This window comes from Pteronotus mesoamericanus, unplaced genomic scaffold (assembly GCF_021234165.1).
Source record: "Pteronotus mesoamericanus isolate MK-2021 breed Mesoamerican mustached bat unplaced genomic scaffold, CSHL_Meso_final scaffold_1186, whole genome shotgun sequence".
NCBI lineage: Eukaryota > Metazoa > Chordata > Mammalia > Chiroptera > Mormoopidae > Pteronotus > Pteronotus mesoamericanus.
In genome coordinates this window covers 9,619,584-9,639,482 of record NW_026555302.1, presented here as the reverse complement: position 1 = coordinate 9,639,482, position 19,899 = coordinate 9,619,584, and the positions used below count along the sequence as shown (strand labels likewise).

General features: G+C 34.9%; 1 protein-coding gene across 3 annotated transcripts in view; it reads right to left on the bottom strand.

Annotated features, from left to right (window-relative positions):
- The window catches only part of COP1 (COP1 E3 ubiquitin ligase), a 118,637-nt gene that overhangs the window by 48,429 nt on the left and 50,309 nt on the right, over positions 1 to 19,899 (bottom strand). For all 3 annotated transcript variants that reach the window (XM_054587726.1, XM_054587728.1, XM_054587727.1), the window contains 3 exons: positions 14,969 to 15,026; positions 11,494 to 11,608; positions 4,694 to 4,829 (listed from right to left, as the gene is read on the bottom strand). In XM_054587726.1, coding sequence (XP_054443701.1) covers positions 4,694 to 4,829; positions 11,494 to 11,608; positions 14,969 to 15,026 — 309 coding nt within the window. The remainder of the gene's footprint in view (positions 1 to 4,693; positions 4,830 to 11,493; positions 11,609 to 14,968; positions 15,027 to 19,899) is intronic.

The window sequence follows — 19,899 nt, the reverse complement described above, 5'->3', positions numbered from 1 at the left end:
AGTTTTCATTCTCATCTAAGAAACTTCTCAGTCTGCCCATCTATATGATCTTCAAATGTTGGAGCTTTATAATGGTGTCAATAATCAAGTACAAAAATTCCCCAAATCACAGACCTCTTCTCTGTGCATCCAGAAACCTTATGTAAAATCTCTAGTTGGTTATCTCCTTTACTGTCTTTAAACCTGCTCTTCCTCCAGTATCCCCCTCTCTATAAATGACACATTATTTTTCTTCTCAGTACTCAGGCCAAACACTTGGAAGATGTCTTCCTCTCCTTCAAGGACAAGATCTGCCGCCATCAAGTTTTATCTACCCTAACCTCTAAACACTTCTTTAACACGTCCTCGCTCAAGCCCCCAGATCTCACCCTAGCCCACAGGCCGTCCTCACGTTCTGACATGGCCAGTTCAATACCACCTACACTGGAATCGCCGTACTTCCACTCTTTGTTCTCTCAAATCCATTCTCTATACTGTACCCAGAAGATACAGTAAGTCCTCACTTAACATTCACTGGGTTCTTGGAAACTGAGACTTTAAACATATATGTAAACACATATGTAGAAACTGAGAACGACATATATTGAAACCAATTTTACCACAGGCTAATTGATACAAACAAGAGTTAAGTTCCTACAGCATATTTCTGACCACAAAACCACCATCAAACTTCTAAATAAAGATGCAAAAAACTTCTAATATTGAACACTGGAATAAATGTGGACTATACATACATTTAAGAAATACTAATAAAAACAAGTAAGATAATGATTTTCCAATCCGCTTCTTCCAATTCAGGGTCCGGGATGGTCGGAGCCACTCCTGGCTGCTCAGGGCACATGGCAGGACCCCCCCTGAACAGGACACCCTTCCAGTTCCACTTCTGCATATGGCTGACTACGAGGATCTTCCTTCTATTAATCTCAATTTGTGGCTTCCGGCCATCAGCCTTACTTTTTTATCTCCTGGGTAACAAACAGACCCATTCTAATTCCTTTTCTATTTTGATTATTTGAAGAGCACCCTTAGGTTGAGAAACTCATTCTAATTCTAAACCTTTGTCGTAGGCATCTATTTTATGTTCTGATCAGTGACAAACCTTTAATAGTCTACTAAAAGCTAAAATGCTACCCTAACTGGTTCTCTCCTTGTGGTAATGAGTGTGAAATGATTTAAGTGCGTGGTTTCATCCTGTACTACTGATAAGCCTCAGCCTACGCAAGGGCAAAGGAAAATAAACAGGGAAAACAAAAGGAATTGAGATGAGAAAGGAAAAAGTTTAGAGTGGAGGCTATGGGAGAGGAAGAAGTTGGAGTATCTTCCAAAGGTTAAGCTTTACTGTGGTTGACCTTTAACCTGTATCTTAAGTTGTCATAAGAGTAGGAATCTCAACACTTTCTGACAGTTTTGGACTCCTCAATGTAAAGTTGTGAACAATCTACTTTTCTGTTCTGTGTCACTGGTGATTTACAAATGTCTCTTTTCGCCTAGGGATACTTTCTTGAAAGAAATACTGATCAGCAAGGAAATGTGTAACAGCAGATTAAGGGGGACAACTGCTAGAGCCCCGCTGCTCCAGACTCTCCCAAAGCAGCAAGCGTCCGCCACTTATTCAACAACTACTTGCTTACATGAGCACCTACCATGCGCCGGACATGGGGGTGCAGCAGGGAATGAGACAGGTAAGAGTCCTTCCTGGATGAAGCTTCAAGTCAAGAGCAGTATTTTAAGCTGCTACTTAAAAAGATTGGTCCTGGACAAAATTCTGAGAGGAAATGCTTTCCTCTGTACTCCCATCCCACACATTTCTCACCAGACCCAGGTGGGCCAATAACAGAAACCTCCGACAAAAAAGAAAAAGTATTTTAGCGATCCTAAAAATCATATGTATTCCTTAGAAAATAAGTCAATAATTACTTGGAGAACTGTTTTTAAATACGAATTAAAAACTTGCAGGATATTGTAATAAAAAAATGTATTAAAGGTTACCCTAAATCTAGATCAGTACTGCCTATTATAAACTGAAATTTAATTAAAAAAACACTCCTTATAACTATCTACTTTAAAAAAAATTTAATTTAAATAGTTTCAAAGTATGGCAAAAAAAAGTCATCTGAATAATGTAGTATCTACATTAAATTAAAACCCCCCAAAATGTTCATTATTAAAGACAAGTTAGATAAGACATTAACAGGGGTACAAAGTATCAGAAACTCAAAATAATTAATTCCTTTTATCTTTTTGGGCATCTCAAAAATAAAGTGTTTCTGAAACTAATTTAAAGGTTTCACCAGATCTTGAAGGGACTCACAGAACAGAACTAGGGAGCCAGAATATCTTAGTTCAAATCTTAGTTCTGTCATTTACTAGCATTGTGATGATCTCAAACAAGTTAGAAAATTTCTCTTTACCTCAATTCCTTATCTATAGAATGAAATTAAGAGTAATGCTTTACTCTGCAGGATTTATATAAAGATTAAATGAGTTAGTTCATACTTACAATGCCATGTAAAATATAATGGTGCCTGAAAAAAAGTAACCAAACACTGTATCAACAGTGTAGTGACTGATCTGGCAGCAATGAATGCCACAATATATAACCATTTCCTTCTTATGAATTTACTAATGTCTGATCTAATTCTATTTCAAAAATTTGAGAAAACATAAGCAAAAATGTTAAAATCTCTAAAACATATAGTGAGTATAAATAATATTAAATATAATCTAGGTAGGTAGAATTCAAAACAAGAATTCAAGAGACAGCCATTGCTACTAAGTATTCAAAGTTTAAACTATGTTTTAAAATCATTCCTCTCTGGTGGCCACTGAATACCTAACTTAAGGACAAGTGCTGACATGACATCACTGCTGTGTGTAAGATGAGCGCTCTGTGAACTCCTCTGCAAGCATTATTTTCCATACTCGTCTACTGTCTCATCAGCTGAGACACCGTCAGAGTAAACAGATGCTGCCGCCTTGTGGACTTACGAGTACGATATTAAGTAACTCAGTTACCCATAAGGAAAGGAAGAAAAATGCCAACTTTTACAAGCAGTTTTTGGTTCAGTTTTTTCTCGCAGCAAGGTTCTCACTGCAATAAATGACCAAGAGTAGATATATTTCTTGCAATTTTACAGTAAGAATAATTTCTTCTACAATATAATGCAATAATGCACCAAATTCAACATCATTTGTCATCTCTAACGTGTCTTGCCACTCATCCCCAGCAAACTTCTTCATTAAATGTCCTATTTTGAGAGGAATTAAAATCCTTTAAAATAAGTTTATTACCAATGATGTATTTTATTGTGAGAAACTAGGAAAAGCAAAAAAAGTCACTGCTCTGTGAAAGCTTCCAGGTCCTTTCAATACTATTTTTCTTTGTTGCTACCGACTAGTCTTTATCTGTCGTGCCTAATAAACTTTGAATATTGGAAATTTTTCTTTCTGAAATGTTATTTATTAAAAATACTGCCAGATTATAAGCTACTTAGAGTAGTCAAAATCAGAGAAAGTAGTCAAAATCAGATACTTAGAGTTGCCAGGAATGGTGGATGGGGGGAATGAGGAGTTATTTTTAAATGGGTCCTGATTTTCAGTTTTACAAGTCAAGTATTAGGGACATGGCAGGTGTGTATTAAGGAGATGGATGGTGTTGACAATAGCACAATATTAGGAATGTGTTTTAATACCACTAAACGGTAACTTGTTAGGATAGTAAATTTTGTGTTATGTGTATTTTCCCACAATAAAAAAATTTTTGGAGGAAAAAGAACCACATCAAAATCTGTGGGATGCAGCTAATGCAGTGCTTGGAGGAAAATTTATAACACAACTCCTCTACAAGAGAGAAGAAAGATTTCAACTGAGTTTGAATCTTAAGAAAAACTAAAAAGATAAGGGCATATTAAACCTAAAGAAAGAAAAAAAGGAAATAAAGTTAAGAAATCAATGAAACAGAGAAAAGGAAAATGTAGAGTACCAATAAACCAAGAGCTGATTCTTTGAGAAGATAATAAAGTTGATAAACTTCTAAGCCAGGCTACTAAGAGGGAGGGGGAGAGAGGTGGGAATGGGAAACAAATTTCTAATACCAGGAATGAGAAAGGGAACCTCATTACAGAATTTAAAGATACTAAAAGCATAATAAAGGAATATTATAAACATTTATATGCAAATAAATTCAATAACCTAAGTGAAATGAACAAATTCCTTGAAAGACAAACTAAAAATAATGCTTAATCAAGAAGAAATGGATATCTGGTTAGCCGTACATACATTAAAAATTGTATTTGTATTTAAAAATCTTCCCTCAGAGAAAACTCAAGGCTGAGACTGCTTCACTAGAGAATTCGACAAAATATAAGGAAGAAATACTACCAATTATTTACATATGTGTCCAGAAAACTGAAGCAGCAGCAGCACTTAATTAGAACATACCTGGTCACCACACCAAAGACATTACAAGAACACAACCGTGACGCTATGAGGTGGATGCTATTAATCATCCCGTTCTAGAGGTGTAGGGACTGAGGGCTGAAGGCACTCAAAACTGGCCTAAGACCACAGAGCTAAAAATTGTCAGGCAACCTGACTTCAGAACACAGACTCTGAACTGTAACTGCTTCTCGAATTCCATTAAATTCTAGATACACTTACAGAAGAAAAGAGTAGAGTGTTGCCCAGTACTTACCTAGAGACTATGCTGGAACCATTATACAAATCACTAGCATATGACAGGGTAGCCAAAGGTCGTACTGAATTATATCGAGTAAACTTGGACAAGCATTCCTGAAAGTCATCCAACTGGCTTGCTGTTCGACTGTCATCTATATGAAGAAAACAAAGTGAAATAAATGACTGCAACATCAAAGAGCAATATCCACAGATTAAGAATAATCTTCTAAATAAAAACAATTCTTAAACAGTATTTCTGAAAGACTTATATGCTCAAATTAATTAGCTAATCTTTCAACTTCAATAAAAATTTCTTAGTGATTCATTGCAAGATACTGGCTCAACACCACTGAAAATATACCATAAATTCTCTTTTTGAAAATAATTTCTTGTAAAAAAATACTGCTAATCAAGAAAAGTTAACTCCCTTATCATAAAACAGAAATCCAGTAGTGGAGACAGTGAGGGTGAAGAGAGCCCCGATGCTGGGCAGGGCGTTTGTTCGTTTGAATGGACGTGTTTACAGGGACACGTCTCCATGCCCATGTTCAGTGACTCTCAAAGCACAATTTATAGTAACATAATTTAGATAAAAATAACTGGCTATGTAAAAAAAAGTAAAATATATATTCACATAATACTTTGAAGTGTTTCAAATCCAATTACAGGAAGAGAGTAAAAAAACTGCCATGTTTAAATTATTAATTCTCAAAAACAATGTAGTTTACACTTGTGAGTATACTCAGCTCTTATATGTCCAGGTGGAATATGGAAAACAGTAATTCCATCTAATAGAAGACTGCACAAATACTTTGAGTAAAGTCCATTTCAATAAACTATTCATAACTAATTATGTGGAATTTAAATCACTAAATCAACCTATGAAGGACTTGAGAATTCAGCTAATCTATTCTCCAATCTAGGAAAGGCCTATAGTAAGAGCATGAAAAAAAAAAAAAATCACTGTTTCTGAAACTGCTTCAAGTTTGGACTTTATTTTCCTTTCTGAAATATGAAAAGTAAAAACACACCATTACTTTAGTAAGCTTCCGAGACTGAAATCTGAAGTAATCCTGTTCCAATACTGTATTTTCATACTTTCTTCCTTATTCTAAGCTCACACACATACAAACACACACACACTTTTTCAAGATAAATTTCATGATTTCCCTCCCTACATGTCCTCTGAAAATAAGAGTAGGCATAATGAAATTAAAATATATATAAGAATTATTAGGTCAAGAATTACTATGCTATAAAATACATAGAAAAGTATTTCTTATATCTGGAGATGTTAGATTATTTTGAAGATAATTGTTGACATCAAGAACTTTTAATTATTTTACAGGGTAGGCCAAAGTAGGTTACAGGTATTTGTATGTAAAATAATACAATAATTAATAAATAATACAAAATAAAGTCTGTGTTTTGCATACTCACAACTGTAAACCTATCTTTGCCTCACCCTGTAATGAAATTACTTGAGGAAACTAAGCCTCTGTCCCTGATATTTTATCATTTAAAGATTTAAGCAATAACTTAGCAAATTCATTAACAACCTATGTTTAAAAATTCCAATTTGTAATGTTTCTATTTTAAAAACAGTAAAAGGAACAAATCATCATGCAATATTATAATGTTATTGAGATAAAGCTCCTGCTGCACAAAAATTATTCTGAGGAAATTCAACAAATTATAAATAAAACATGGGTTACTGTAAAAAAAATCAACTGTACTACAAAGTGGTTTGGGTATAACAGTTAACTGGTTCTCAAAAAAATCAATGATCACAAAGTGGCTTGGATGTAATAGTTGTTGGTTCTTTTTATATATAATCCTATTTTTATGAGCCATGTAATGTAACACTTACTGGAAAGGAAAGTAAAATAACTTTAGATAGTCATTTAAAAATTATTTTATGCTAATAATCTATTCTTTTACATTTTGACATCAACCCCTAAGTATATAAAATTCACAAGCATTCGAGAACGTATATTCTGTTGAAGACCATAATCCTTTTCTAGGATTTTCTGGCCATCATATAGCCATTGACTACATTAACACCTATTTTCCACACAAATTATAAAGAAAGCACTAAAAATAGTTATTTCAGTATCTGAAAGTATAAAAATTAGATTTCACTTATCTGGTTATAAAACGGTAGGACTTTATTTGCTTGGTTGGTTTATGGTCAACATCCATTCATATCTGTTGGCATATCACCTCTCCTGTTCTAATTACAAATTACTTTCTAAAGTGTATCTAATTAGTTGTCTTTTCTCTCTTCTGATGCTTTATAATTTACCTCCTCTTTCAATTACAATTGAGAGCCAAGGTATTAATTTCTTAATCTTCATCTTTCATTTTCATAGCTGAAAATAAAAATTAGGGAAGTGGTGTGTGGGGTGTATTCTCATTTGAAAATATACAAAAGAACAATCAAACTCTTAGGTGTCCTAGAAGGAACTTCATATTCAGCAATATGTAGTGCAGTCAGTGTACACATTTGAAAAGATAAACTTGAGATTCCTAAAACTTAAGGGCAACATGTATTAAGTATGATAGAGTTATGTCCACAAAAATAAAAATCTAATCTTCCTTCTGGTGTTATTCTACCTTCCTGTAAAACTTACATCCCCCAAATTACATTTGTTTGTGATTATTTTTACTCTCACAGCATGCCCTAAAAAAATTATTTTTAAAGATTTTATTTATTTTTAGAAAGAGGGGAAGAAAGGGGGAAAAGGAGGGAGAAAAACACGGATGTGAGAGAGAAACATCATTACACCCCAGCTGGAGACTGCGCCAGCAACCCAGCTGGGCTAGAACCGGTAACCTTCGGCTTTGCAGGGCACTGCCCAACCGAGCCACATCAGTGAGGGCATTGCTTAAAAATTACTAAGAACAAATAGCTTACCCCAATCTCTATTTCAGATCTTATTTTAAATGCCTGACATTTGCCTGTGGTTGGTTGTATTTCAACATTATACTGACACATGACATACTGTACCTGAAAGGGCTAATATGAGCCCTCTGTCAATCAGAATATAAGTTTCAAACCACTTTCAATTGAATAGTTTCCTGTTGCAATTTATAGACTAATTACAAAGACTTAATAAGGGGACACAGTTCTCAGGCAAGAAAATAAAAGCACTCCATCTGTATAGTGGTTTTTTAAAAAAATTATATTTTATTAATTATGCTATTACAGTTGCCCTGACTGTTCCCCTTTACCACCCCCCCCCCACCCAGCACGCCCCACTCCCTCAGGCAATCCCCCCACCATTGTTCAGGTCATGGGTCATGTGTTTAGGTTCTTTGGCTATTTCCTTTTCTATACTGTACTTCACATCCTCATGGCAGTATGGTAACTACCTATTTGTACTTAATCCCCTCACCTCTTCACCCATTCCCCAATATCGCCCTCCCATCTGGCAACCAAAAAATGCTCTCTGTATCCATGATTTTGTCTCTGTTCTTCGTGTTTGCTTAGTTTGTTTTTTGGATTCAATTGTTGATAGATTTGTACTTTTTGCCATTTCACTGTTCATAGTTTTCATCATCTTCTTTTTCTTACATAAGTCCCTTTAACATTTTATACTACAGTTGTTTGGTGATGATGAACTTCTTTAGTTTTTTCTTGTCTAGGAAGCTCTTAATCTGCCCTTCAGTTCTAAATGATAGCTTTGCTGGGTAGAGCAATCATGGCTGTAGCTCCCTGCTTTTCACAACTTTGAGTATTTTTTAACAACTCCTTCCACCCCGCAAAGTTTCTTTTGAGAAATCAGCTGACAGTCTTACGGGAACTCCTTTGCAGGTAACTCTGCTTTCCTCTTGCTGCTTGTAAGATTCTCTGTCTTTAACCTTTGGCATTTTATGATGTGTCTTGGCGTGGGCCTCTTTGCATCCATCTTGTTTGGGACTTCATGTGCTTCCTGGACTTGCTTGTCTATTTCCCTCCCCAAACTAGGGAAGTTTTCTTTCATGATTATTTCAGATAGATTTCCAATTTCTTACTCTTTCTCTTCTCCTTCTGGCAACTCTATGATGCAAATGTTGGAACGCTTAAAGTTGTCCCACAGGCTGCTTCTATTATCCTGGTTTTCTTGGATTTTTTTTTTTTTTTTTTGGATTTCTTCTTCTTGTTGTTGTTCTGATTGGTTGTTTTGTGCTTCCTTATGTTCCAAATCACTGATTTGATTCTCAGCTTCCTCCACTCTACTGTTGTTTCCCTGTAAATTGTTCTTTATTTCAATTAGTGGATCCTTCGTTTCTGACTGGATCTTTTTTATGCTGTTGAGGTCCTCACTAAATTCCTTGAGCGTCCTTATAACTAGTGCTTTGAATTCTGCATCTGATAGATTGCGTATCTCCATTTTGTTTAGCTCTTTTTCTAGAGTTTTGATCTGTTCTTTCATTTGGGTCATGTTTCTTTGCCTCATTTGGGTAGCATCTGTGTTAGTTTCTATGTATTAGTAGACCTGCTTTGACTCCGCGTCTTGGTAATATAGTAGTAGTAGGAGGTGTCCTGTAGGGTCCAGTGGCATAGCCTCCCCTATCACCCAAGCTGAGTTATTCAAGGTGCACCCCTTGTGGGGGCTGAGTACATTCCCCTCTTGTAGTTGAGCCTTGATTATGGTTGGCAGGTTATGGGAGGGATTTACCCAGGCCTGTCAGCTGCAAGGACTGGTTGTGACCACTGACGACCACCCTTTTCCCTCCATGGAGGATCAGCTGTGCAGGGGTAAGGCGGTGGCGCTCCAACGACATGGTCTGTAGCTGCCCACGGGGTGTGCAGGCTCTGGGTTTTCCTGGGTGGTGCACAGCAAGGTCAGTCCCCACCTGTCTTTCACCCTGGGCCACCCTGCACCACCCTGACTGAGATACAAAACAAGCTGAGATGTTTGCTACTTGTGCTCGGCTTTGAGATTCCCTGGCAAAGCCAATTTCTGAATCTAGGCTGGCTGCTGCTAGTTCCAGGCTTGGGGCTTCTGAGGCTAGCAACTGTTTGTTTGATAGAATTTAGGAAGTTGTGGAGCATAAGTCTCGACCGCCATTCATATGGAAAAGCATTTTGGGTGGGGCTGAGTATCTGGAGTTCTCCAAGGTGGGTCAAACAGTGTTAACCACAGGGGAAGCGGTTTAGAAAAGGGACAACGGCCTCTGCTCACCTTGATGCCAGACAGATCAGTTTCTCCCTATACACCACTGGTGCCTTTCAAGCTGTTACCCCAGTGCTGGAGCTCAGAGGGAGTGAGTTTGAGTAGGTGAGTCCATGTGTAGGTTCTTCAAGAGGAAATGCTTGGGGGTCTAGCAGTTTCTCCTTCAGCTCAATCCCAGCTGGTTTTTGCAGCCAGAAGTTGTGGGGACTTACCTTCCTGGCACTGGAATCCTAGGCTGGGCAGCCTGGTGTGGGTCCGGGACTCCTCACTCCCTAGACATCCCTCCCGAATTTTATCCACAGCATGTGGGTGAGGGTCCACGCCTTCTGCCTCTGTGCCCCTCCTACTACTCTGGATGGATGTGGTTTCTTTAAGATCCATAGCTGTCAGACTTCCATTCAACCCTATTTCTGACAGTTCTGAGTGATGGTTATTCTGTATTTAGTTGTAATTTTGATACGGTTGTGCGAAGAGGCAAGCCATGTCTGCCTATGCTGCCATCTTGACCAGAAGTCTGTAATTGTTGATTGTTAACCTCAAACGCACTTATCAACAAGGCTTGGCTTCTTCCTACTCTTCACAGGCAAAATGCTGTGTAAATCTAATATATTTTTTCCTCCACCACCAATCTTGAGTCATATTTATCTAAAGGGTCTAAACAATGTGTAAATTTGATATAAACATGCCTACTCAAGAGAAAACCAAGGTCAAATTTTTAAGAAGTAATAAAGTATCAGGCATTATTTTTCTTGGTGACCCTCATTTTGAGCAGGTGTACTACCACTGACATCAAATGACTGACCACGCAACTTACATCAAAAATTTTAAATTATATGTGTCACCTAAAAGACTTAAAAAAAAAACAACAAAAAAAAACCCAGACTGTAGGGTTGGTAGTAATGTCCCAACTTCACTGGTGAGCAAAGATGCCAAGAAAAGCTAAAGATCACAAAGCTAACAAAAAGCAATAAAAATATTCTATGTGCTCACATCCATTCTTTGCATGTTATTCCCTGTACTTGGAACATGTTTCCTGCTTACCTTTTTTAGTTAATTAACACTAGCCTTGACTAAATACAACTCTTCAAAAATGCCTGCATTGTTCCCTCTTGCATTCTCCCATTTTTCACTTGGCCTCACTGTTTCACTCCCAGCTTTGGTAGTATATATTGTTTTCTGTCTCATAATATCCTTTGCATATTTATATAACATATAATAGCACACAGCATTATTTACCTGTTACTTTCTCCCACTAATTTATACTATTCCTTGACAACAAGAAACCAGTTCTTACATCTTTTTATTCTCAGCACAGAAGACAGTACTTAGAATAATTTAAAAAATAGTGAATGACAGGAGGCAACTGAATGGAACTTACTTTTGCTAGCTACATAGTCATGGTTGACTTTTTTAAAACTTTATATAGTTTACCAAATAAAGATTAAATATTCCAAACACAGAAAGAGAACAAAACTAGCTATGGTAAAGCAATGTTCTCCAAGATCTCTAAGTATTTTCACAACGTTCTGGTAGACTATGTCAAAAATACACACTTTTGTTTTATAAAGAGTACTTTCCATGAATCTAGCACAGGAAGCTAGAAATGGACCTGAAATATAAATGTGAGATATTTTAAGAAGTCCTAAATGTATACCTGAGATACGAGACATCCTTGTAGAAAAGTAACATTGTTCTAAGTCTTCAAAATGAGCAGTAAGTCGTTTTCGTCTTGAAGCTAATGTGCTGTTATACCAAGGCTGTTTCTTTGTCTAAAGTGATTAACAAGAAAAGATACTTATAACTCAGAAAAAAATCATAACTCCTTTTTCTGCACAAAGTAACAAAAAGTTCATCATATTAGAATAATTACAAGTGGTAAAACCCGTAGTTCTTACACATTTTCCAATTTTTGGTTTAAAGTGAAAATAGGCTCTTAAGGCGAATTTTATAAAAAGAAGATGAAAGCTTCTCTCAAGTCTCCAAACTAAATAAAGATAAAATCCATTATAATTACCATTCTAAAATTTAGAATTTTAACATACAGAAATTGTTAGAAAAAATTATCACAATAAAACTACTTTTTCATCATCTCTATACTGAAGCCTTGTACTCTCTGAGTAACAGAACAGTGCTTGACTGTATAGAATATGTATTTAAGTTAAAATGAAATATTAGATTGAGGGGCAGTAATATGCATGCACTAAATAGTTTGACATATACAACACAAGTTTGAGCTGCAAAGGTCCATTTATCTGCAGTGGACCTTTGTAGCTCAATAAATACTGTAAATTTATTTTCTCTTCCTTATGATTTTCTTAAGAACATTTCCTTTTCTGTATTTGTAAGAATATAGTATATAACAGTATATACCGTATCTTACCGAGTATAATGTGCAGTTTTTTGAGGAAAATAAGGATGTACATTATACATGGGTAGTACTAATTCCATATCTATAGAAATGTTTTTAATTCTTTTAATTATGCTTATGCATTAAAAGTGTAACTCCAGGATGCAATAACGATATCCATATGCAAAATAATACCCTGGAATATGACAGTCGGTTTTGTTTCTAAATATAAATAAATAAATAAATGGAATTAAAAAACTGAAATGAAACATTGTTTTCCTGAAAGTTTGGGTCAAAAGCACAGATGTGCTCTACAGAAGGGGGCGCATAATACACAGCACAATACGGCAATACATATAACATACACAATGTGTGGTCCCCACTGTTGTTCAAGGGTTAAGGGTCTGTACTACCTACACCACAGTTACTAGAGAAGATAAGACAATTCTTCCACAAATGGTTATTATCTATTATGCTTGAGGCATATAAACAGGTGCAGAGATAAGATACATAATAAGACCTTGAGAGATGCTGCAAGTTCACTGATAACTATGCCACAATTGCAAATGTATTAAGTAAGAAATATTAAGGCATTATTATGAACAAAACATTAAAGTGAACCCCTGATAAAACCAGATGGTAGGTAACAACCATATTTTAAAGCAGTGCTTGAATCACAACACAGTTAAGACAATTTCCAAAGACATAATAGATAAACAACCAACCAGGAAGATCAACTCAGAGAGGCGATGGTAAACAAAATCCAGGGTGCAGACAGGGGAAAGAGGAAGAGAACAATGCCTACTTGGGGTCAAATACCTACAAAAGGACACGGACTAGAACTAAGATTTGGAGACCTTTGAAAAGAGAATTTGCAAGGTGGAATATAAACCTGAAGGAATTACCTAGAATGAAAGATAAAAGCCAAGACTACAGAAAATTTGAAGAGAGGATAAGAGACATAAAAAACTGTAAGATTTAAATACTCAAAGACTCAGCAAAAGAGTAACAGACTGAAGAAGGAATATTTAAAGAAGTGATGTGGAAAATTTTTCAGAACTGAAACAGACCCAGAAATTCTATCAAAGATCATAACCCATAAGCAACACATAAGGAACAAATTATTAGTATCCTGAATACATTTTTGAGACTCCTACAAGTAAATAAGAAGACTAATAAAAAATGGGAAAAGACATGAAAAGCTATTTCACAAAAGATAAAACATGAAAATATGCTGACCTCATAGTTATAAGAAAATGAAAAATAAAGCTACAACAATGTTGTATTTATCACCCACTGAAGTGGCAACCATTTAGAAATTTAACAGTCCTAATCATTAACAAGGATGTGGAGAAACTGAAACTTATATACACCTGCAGTGGGAGTTTTAAATTAATAAAAAGACTTTGAAAAACAATATTTCAAAATACAAAAACATTGATGTGTATACAAAATAACCCTAATTTCTTCTCACAGGTACAAAATCTAAATCTCTAGCACCTGTGCTTAGGACACATGTACAAAGATACCTCTTAATAACAAAAATAAAAACCACAGAAATATATCAAATGTATATAAATTGGACAACTGATAAATTGTGGTATAGTAACAAGATGGAATACTATACGTAGTGAAGATGAATCAACTACAGCCACAGACATCAGAATGAATCTTTAAAAACACAAGTCTCAGAAAACTATATACTGTGGTATCATTTTTATAAAGTGTAAACATAGTTAAACTAAATAACTCAGGAAAAAAAATACTGCTTTTCTGCATATGATAATGAAAAGTTCATCATGTTAGAATAATTACACAATTAAAACTGTATAATTGGAAAGATTTTCTTTTCACTACCATAAAAATAACTACATTATCACATACAGTAAATATACATATGAACATGCATTTTAAAATGCCTTTTCCTTTTAATATAAAGGATAATGTTAGGTCAATCTGTAAAATCTGAGTTAGGTAATAGCGCTATAATAATGTTAGCTTCTTGAATCTTAAACTTCTATTGTGATTATTTAAGACAATATCCTTGACTGGAAGGAAATTCACACTGAAGTATTTAGAGGCAAAGGAACATTATGTCTGTACCTATTCAAACGATCTAGATAAAAAATTATATGTGTATGTAATAAAAGAGAGACAGAATGAGAATGATAAAACAAATGCAATCAAATATTAACATTTGGACAACCTGGATAAAGAATATAAAGGAATTCTTTTTATCACTCTTGTAACTTTTCTCTAAGTCTGAAATTGTTTCAATACAGAAACTACTTTTTAAAGAAAAGGTCTGGTTTCAGAATGAGATTTGACAACTATCAGCATCCCCCAAATCACAGATGAAGAGAGTAAAAGTCAAAATAATCACACAATTAATTAGAAGAAAGGCAAAGCTAGAGTTTATTTTACTCAAACGTGTAATTTACTTTCCACAGAAAAACATAGTGATGAGTAATTCATCAACATATTATAACCATTTTATCTTTAAAATACCTGGATTGTTCATAATTTCCTCTTACAGTATTTCCTTCTTCTCAACATCTGATATTACCTTTACCAGTATGTTAAAAAATTTTTTTACCTAATCGTTGATGAGCACATAAATAACTGATTGTGCCTCAGAGCTTCTCAAGTCCTAATCAATGCCACAACATTCAAAACAGCAGTTTTTATGACTGGAAATTACAGTAAACCAATCTCGGATTCTGCAACTCAGATGATTATATTCATGGTACCACTAACACATATCGTTAACTATATAACTTACCTGAGAACTGCCACTGAAACCCGGAGGTTGGCTGTATTCTGTGGAATCAATAATACTACTGTAAAATGAAGAGAAAAAAAAATGTGATTTCAGATGTTTACATTATTTTAGCAACAGAAAAAATAAAACTAAAATATATAAATCCAATATTTCAAATTCTAAGAAAATAATTATTACCAATAATTTAATTAGACATCACATAAATGCATAACCCTTAAACAAAATTAAACAGCAAATTCTTAAACTATTTACTCCATCCCACTGTGTTAAACATGTACGCTATGAAAAGACGTCAACAGAAAATAATCACAGGACATGTGTATACATAAATGCATTATGATTCCGTTTGGTTTTCAGACAGGTGAGTCAGCTGCCGGGAACCCTAAAGGAGGGGTAATGGGAAAAGAGCACAGGCGTGCGATCAAAAGTAACGGTGGACAGATACCACTGTGCACTGAAGAGCTCTGTGCCCTTGGACACATACCTCAACCACTCAAGTGTCCTACCTGCAAAGTGAGATGAGTGGGGACTAACGTATCTCTAGAATATCGAGAGTCCCTTCCAGATCCAAAATGTTATGATAATCATCTCACATGAATGAGAGCTTTCAAAAGAATGGAATAAATGGCAAGAGACCAATAATCTTTCTTGTATTATCTAACACGATATACCACTCTGCTCTGCTCTGGTCAAACATAATTTGCTTTCTGCATTGCTTCCTCACATTTCGTTATATTGTCTGTGCATTCTTCTTCTTGCCTCTAGACAAACCTCTAGAAGTCCAGACTACCTTTCCTATTAGATCTATCTTACCGCTGTTTATCTTATCACTTCACTACTCTTGTCAGTCACCTTCCCATCTTTATAAACAAACTAAATTAGTCTATGAAGAATATTAACACCTGAAAATGGCATAACAAATATATTGCCCATGATAAACCAACAGTTATTTACATTTTCTACTATAAAAATGTTTATTCTTGTCTATCCTCATAAATTTAAGCAATTGAGGGTGCTGATCAAAATGGTTCTCTCTACAGAAAGACACATAATAATGATTTTACCTCAGTACTCAAACACCCGCCAAAGCTGTAACATGAGAGGCGCTCAAGAGCTCAGAGTGCGTTTGAATTTCATCCCTTGGTGGCTAAACGACTCTGTGCAAGTGACTAATATTAATTGGTCTCTAGTTTCTCTATCAAATGAAGAAAGCACTTTAGAGAGGTATGAGATTTAAATAAGTGTATTAAGTTCTCAGTAAAACACCAAAAAACGGTAAAAATTCAATAAATTTTACCCTCTAGTAAAAAATTAGTCAATAACATTCAACCTCACATTTTCAAAAGTATAACAAATCAGATGAAACTGTTCTCATAACAGTCTTTCTAAAAAGCAACACACATAAGTAGATCTTAATTCACTGTGTTCCTGTTTCTACAATAAGGCTCAATTATACAAGAAAGAGCCTTCTAAACACTTATACTAAAAATTAAAGAATTAACACATTCTAATGGGCTTCTTTTGATGAAATATAGGCAACACTTATTAGCCTCTCTGCACAGAGACCTGCACTGGTATGACAAGATCACATGCTATTTTCAATATACTCCATCCAGGGACTAATAGGGTTAAAAATGAGGAGGTGCCTGAGTTAAAAAAAAAAAATCTGTTACTTTTACTAATAAAACCCAATCCCCTAGCATTTGTATATACATCAATAAAATTATGTAGCCACATATTTAGAGGTCAATGGAACAGAGAGCACTTTCTAGATATGATTTTTTATGGTGTCGTAATTCAGATTTCTTTGACAATTCTGAACAATGATACCGATATATCAGCATGTCTAGTGAGATAACAACATTTCAAGTACATGTTAAAAAATACTCATCAGATACAGACAGCAGGATGTTGATTACCAGAGGCAAAGGGGAGGGTGGGAGTAGGTATAAAGGGGGAATACGTGGTGATGGATGGAGGCTTGACTTGGGGTGATGAACACACAATACAATATATAGATGATGTACTATAGAACTGTACACTTGAAGCCTATATAATTTTATTAATCAATGTCACCCAAAAAAATTCATCAATTTGCAGAAGATATTCAAATTACAAGTTTTAAATAGTGTCTTAGAATGATATCTGCAGAATTTAAAATTTATTTTATAACAGGTTTTAATTCTATTCACTAAGAAAAATTTGTACTTGCATACAGACTGTGATGGAAGAAATCTGAAAAAGAAACCCCTGTAATTCTGCTTTTTAAATGGATGGGTGTGTGGGGCTGGGGGTGTGTGTGTCAAGTTACATGACTGGAAGAGAATATTAGAAGCACCAACTGGGCTGGGGCCTCCTGATTCTGGTGCTATACTAGCACCTCAACTTTAACCTAGCCACAATCGCCAGATGGTAATAACAACAAGAGCAACAGTAATAGCTACAGCTTATCAAGCATTTACTATGCAGTAGGCACTGACCTAAATAATTTAAATCTCGTAACTCTAACATAGATACTGTTTTCCTCCCAGTGTCTCAAGTGAGGAAACTCAGGCTCTGAGAGAAAATGTATTTGGCCCAAGATAATAAAGTTGGCAAACAGCAGAATTAGGATTCAAATCCATGCAGTCAGCTTCAGAGCCTACACTGAACCACCATGTAAGACATAACTTAAGGGAAAAAAAGGTAAAAAACAACAAACTATAACTATAAAATAGAATAATCAATTAGTTAAAATAAATGTCAATACAGTTATAAAAATTTAATGAAGATATCAAAAATGCCAAGAGCAAGAAGACAATTTCAGGGTAGTAACTAAAACTGAGTTAAGAATAATACACTTTAATCAAGATGGAGAAAATAAGATGATGAAAAAAATTCCTAATGTTCTGGCTGTTGACAACGGGAAGTTAAGCTAGAAACATAAATGAAACTATGCAGCTATTAACCAGTTATAAAGGAAATTCACAGTTACGCAACTAGATGTCACAGAATTCTCACTTAAATAATTTGCCTCCAAAAGCAAAGAAATACACTTCATAATTAAATGATTTAAGTCATTTTTGTATATAAGCTATATCTATAATGAGTAGGAGGCTGAGAGAAAACAGTAGGTCATTCTTGGTAAAAATAATAGGTGACTAATTCTAGATTGGGCTTTTATTTGAAAGAGGATGACTGCTTTAAATTATTAACAGACACAATATTAGTTAATTGTAGAGAATCTTTAAGCTGTTAGCAAAGGAGGTCATTTAAAACTGAACATAAAGGAAATAAATACAAGAGTTTTAAATAAATAAGGGAATTAAATCGATCAAAACATGCTGTGTACACATGAAATCAGACTAACTGCTGTCATGATTTGTTTTTTCATTAGTGTAAACTTAAGACAGAGAAAATTAAACTTTACACTTAATAAGCTATATGTGGGTAAAGCCAAAATCTGTCTCTTACCAGTATTCTACATAAAATGATTAAACCAGCTCCTCAAAACAAAACATACTAAGTAATATGTAACTTGAGAATAATCTGACTTACAGATCTTAGAATGATTAATTAAAACCGAATATGGTTTTAATTTTTTGAAAAGAGTAGTTTGTCACTATTTTATTCCCTTACATCCTAGGCAATAATCCTTAGTATTACAAGCAGATCAGAGCTAAATAATTTTTTTCTCAGAATAATGTTTGTTGTCAATTTCTTAGCATAGAGCAAGAGTCTTCTCTGCTACAACAATGGATTATGTCCTTTAAGAAGCACTGAATTTCAAATTAAAGGTAATTCCCATTTACTAAACCATCAAAATTTTTTGTTGCCCCAATTTTGCAGGCTCCTGGAAAGAGAGATGCTAGAAATCAGTCTTCCTGCTGGTCTTTTCCTTTCTAATTCCACATACTCTTTAACATTTGACACGACTATTCAAACAAATCATCCAAAATCCACGTGACTAATCTATCTACTAAAGAAGGACAACATCGGCAGCAGTGAACATTTACTGGTGTGTACTATGTGCCAGGCATTATTTCCATGACTTTCCCATTAAGTGTCCATCGTGTTTTATCAACCCAGGCAGGTATTATTATCCTTACTTTACAGACGAGAAAAGAGAAGTGTACAAAAGTTAACAAACTTGCCTAAGGTAAAACTGCTAATAAGTTTTGTGGAGTTGAAGTCTGAACTCAGGCAGTATAATTCCAGAATCCGTTTGTAAGACTGCCAAAGTGATACACGTTTTCTCTTCTTGAAGAATCACTGCCATTTTTTTAACTGAAAGTTTCTATGCATCTTCTTTTCAATGTTTTATTTTCAACTCTGTGATACTTCCAAGAAACCCTTTCGCCTCCCAAGGCTCTACAGTAAGCATGCCTACGTTAGGGTACTGGTATGCTCTAGGTAAGTCTATGATGCTGGGCAAATTACTGCATCTCTCTGACTCAATTCCTCATCTGTAAAATGGGAAGGATTAAAAAAAAACCTATTACATGGCATTTGTTCTGAGGGTTTTATGTGATAATACATATAAATTACAAAATAACACCTAATACAGAGATGCTTTATTACTCTGACAGTTACAACGTTCACAAATAAATACAGTCCTCCCTTAGACTTAATAACTATTTTGGCTCTCCCAAACCCAGGAATTTGATTTGAAGCATGTTTAATGCATTAAAGAAAGACATGTGACTTTATAGAGCAGAGAGTAAAATAATTAGAAATCCTTACCCCATCGTCCCCCAAAGATGAAATAAACTAAAGACAGTTATAAAACTTTAGTGTTGAATATTTGAACTTTGTGTTATGAAAGAGAAAATTAGCATAAAATGAAAGAGAAAGTCAATAGTGATTTAAAGATTTAAAATCATGTCAGTAATACATATTCTCTATCTACAAACCAGCATTTACATATTTTTAAAGTGTGACCCTGCAAGTCT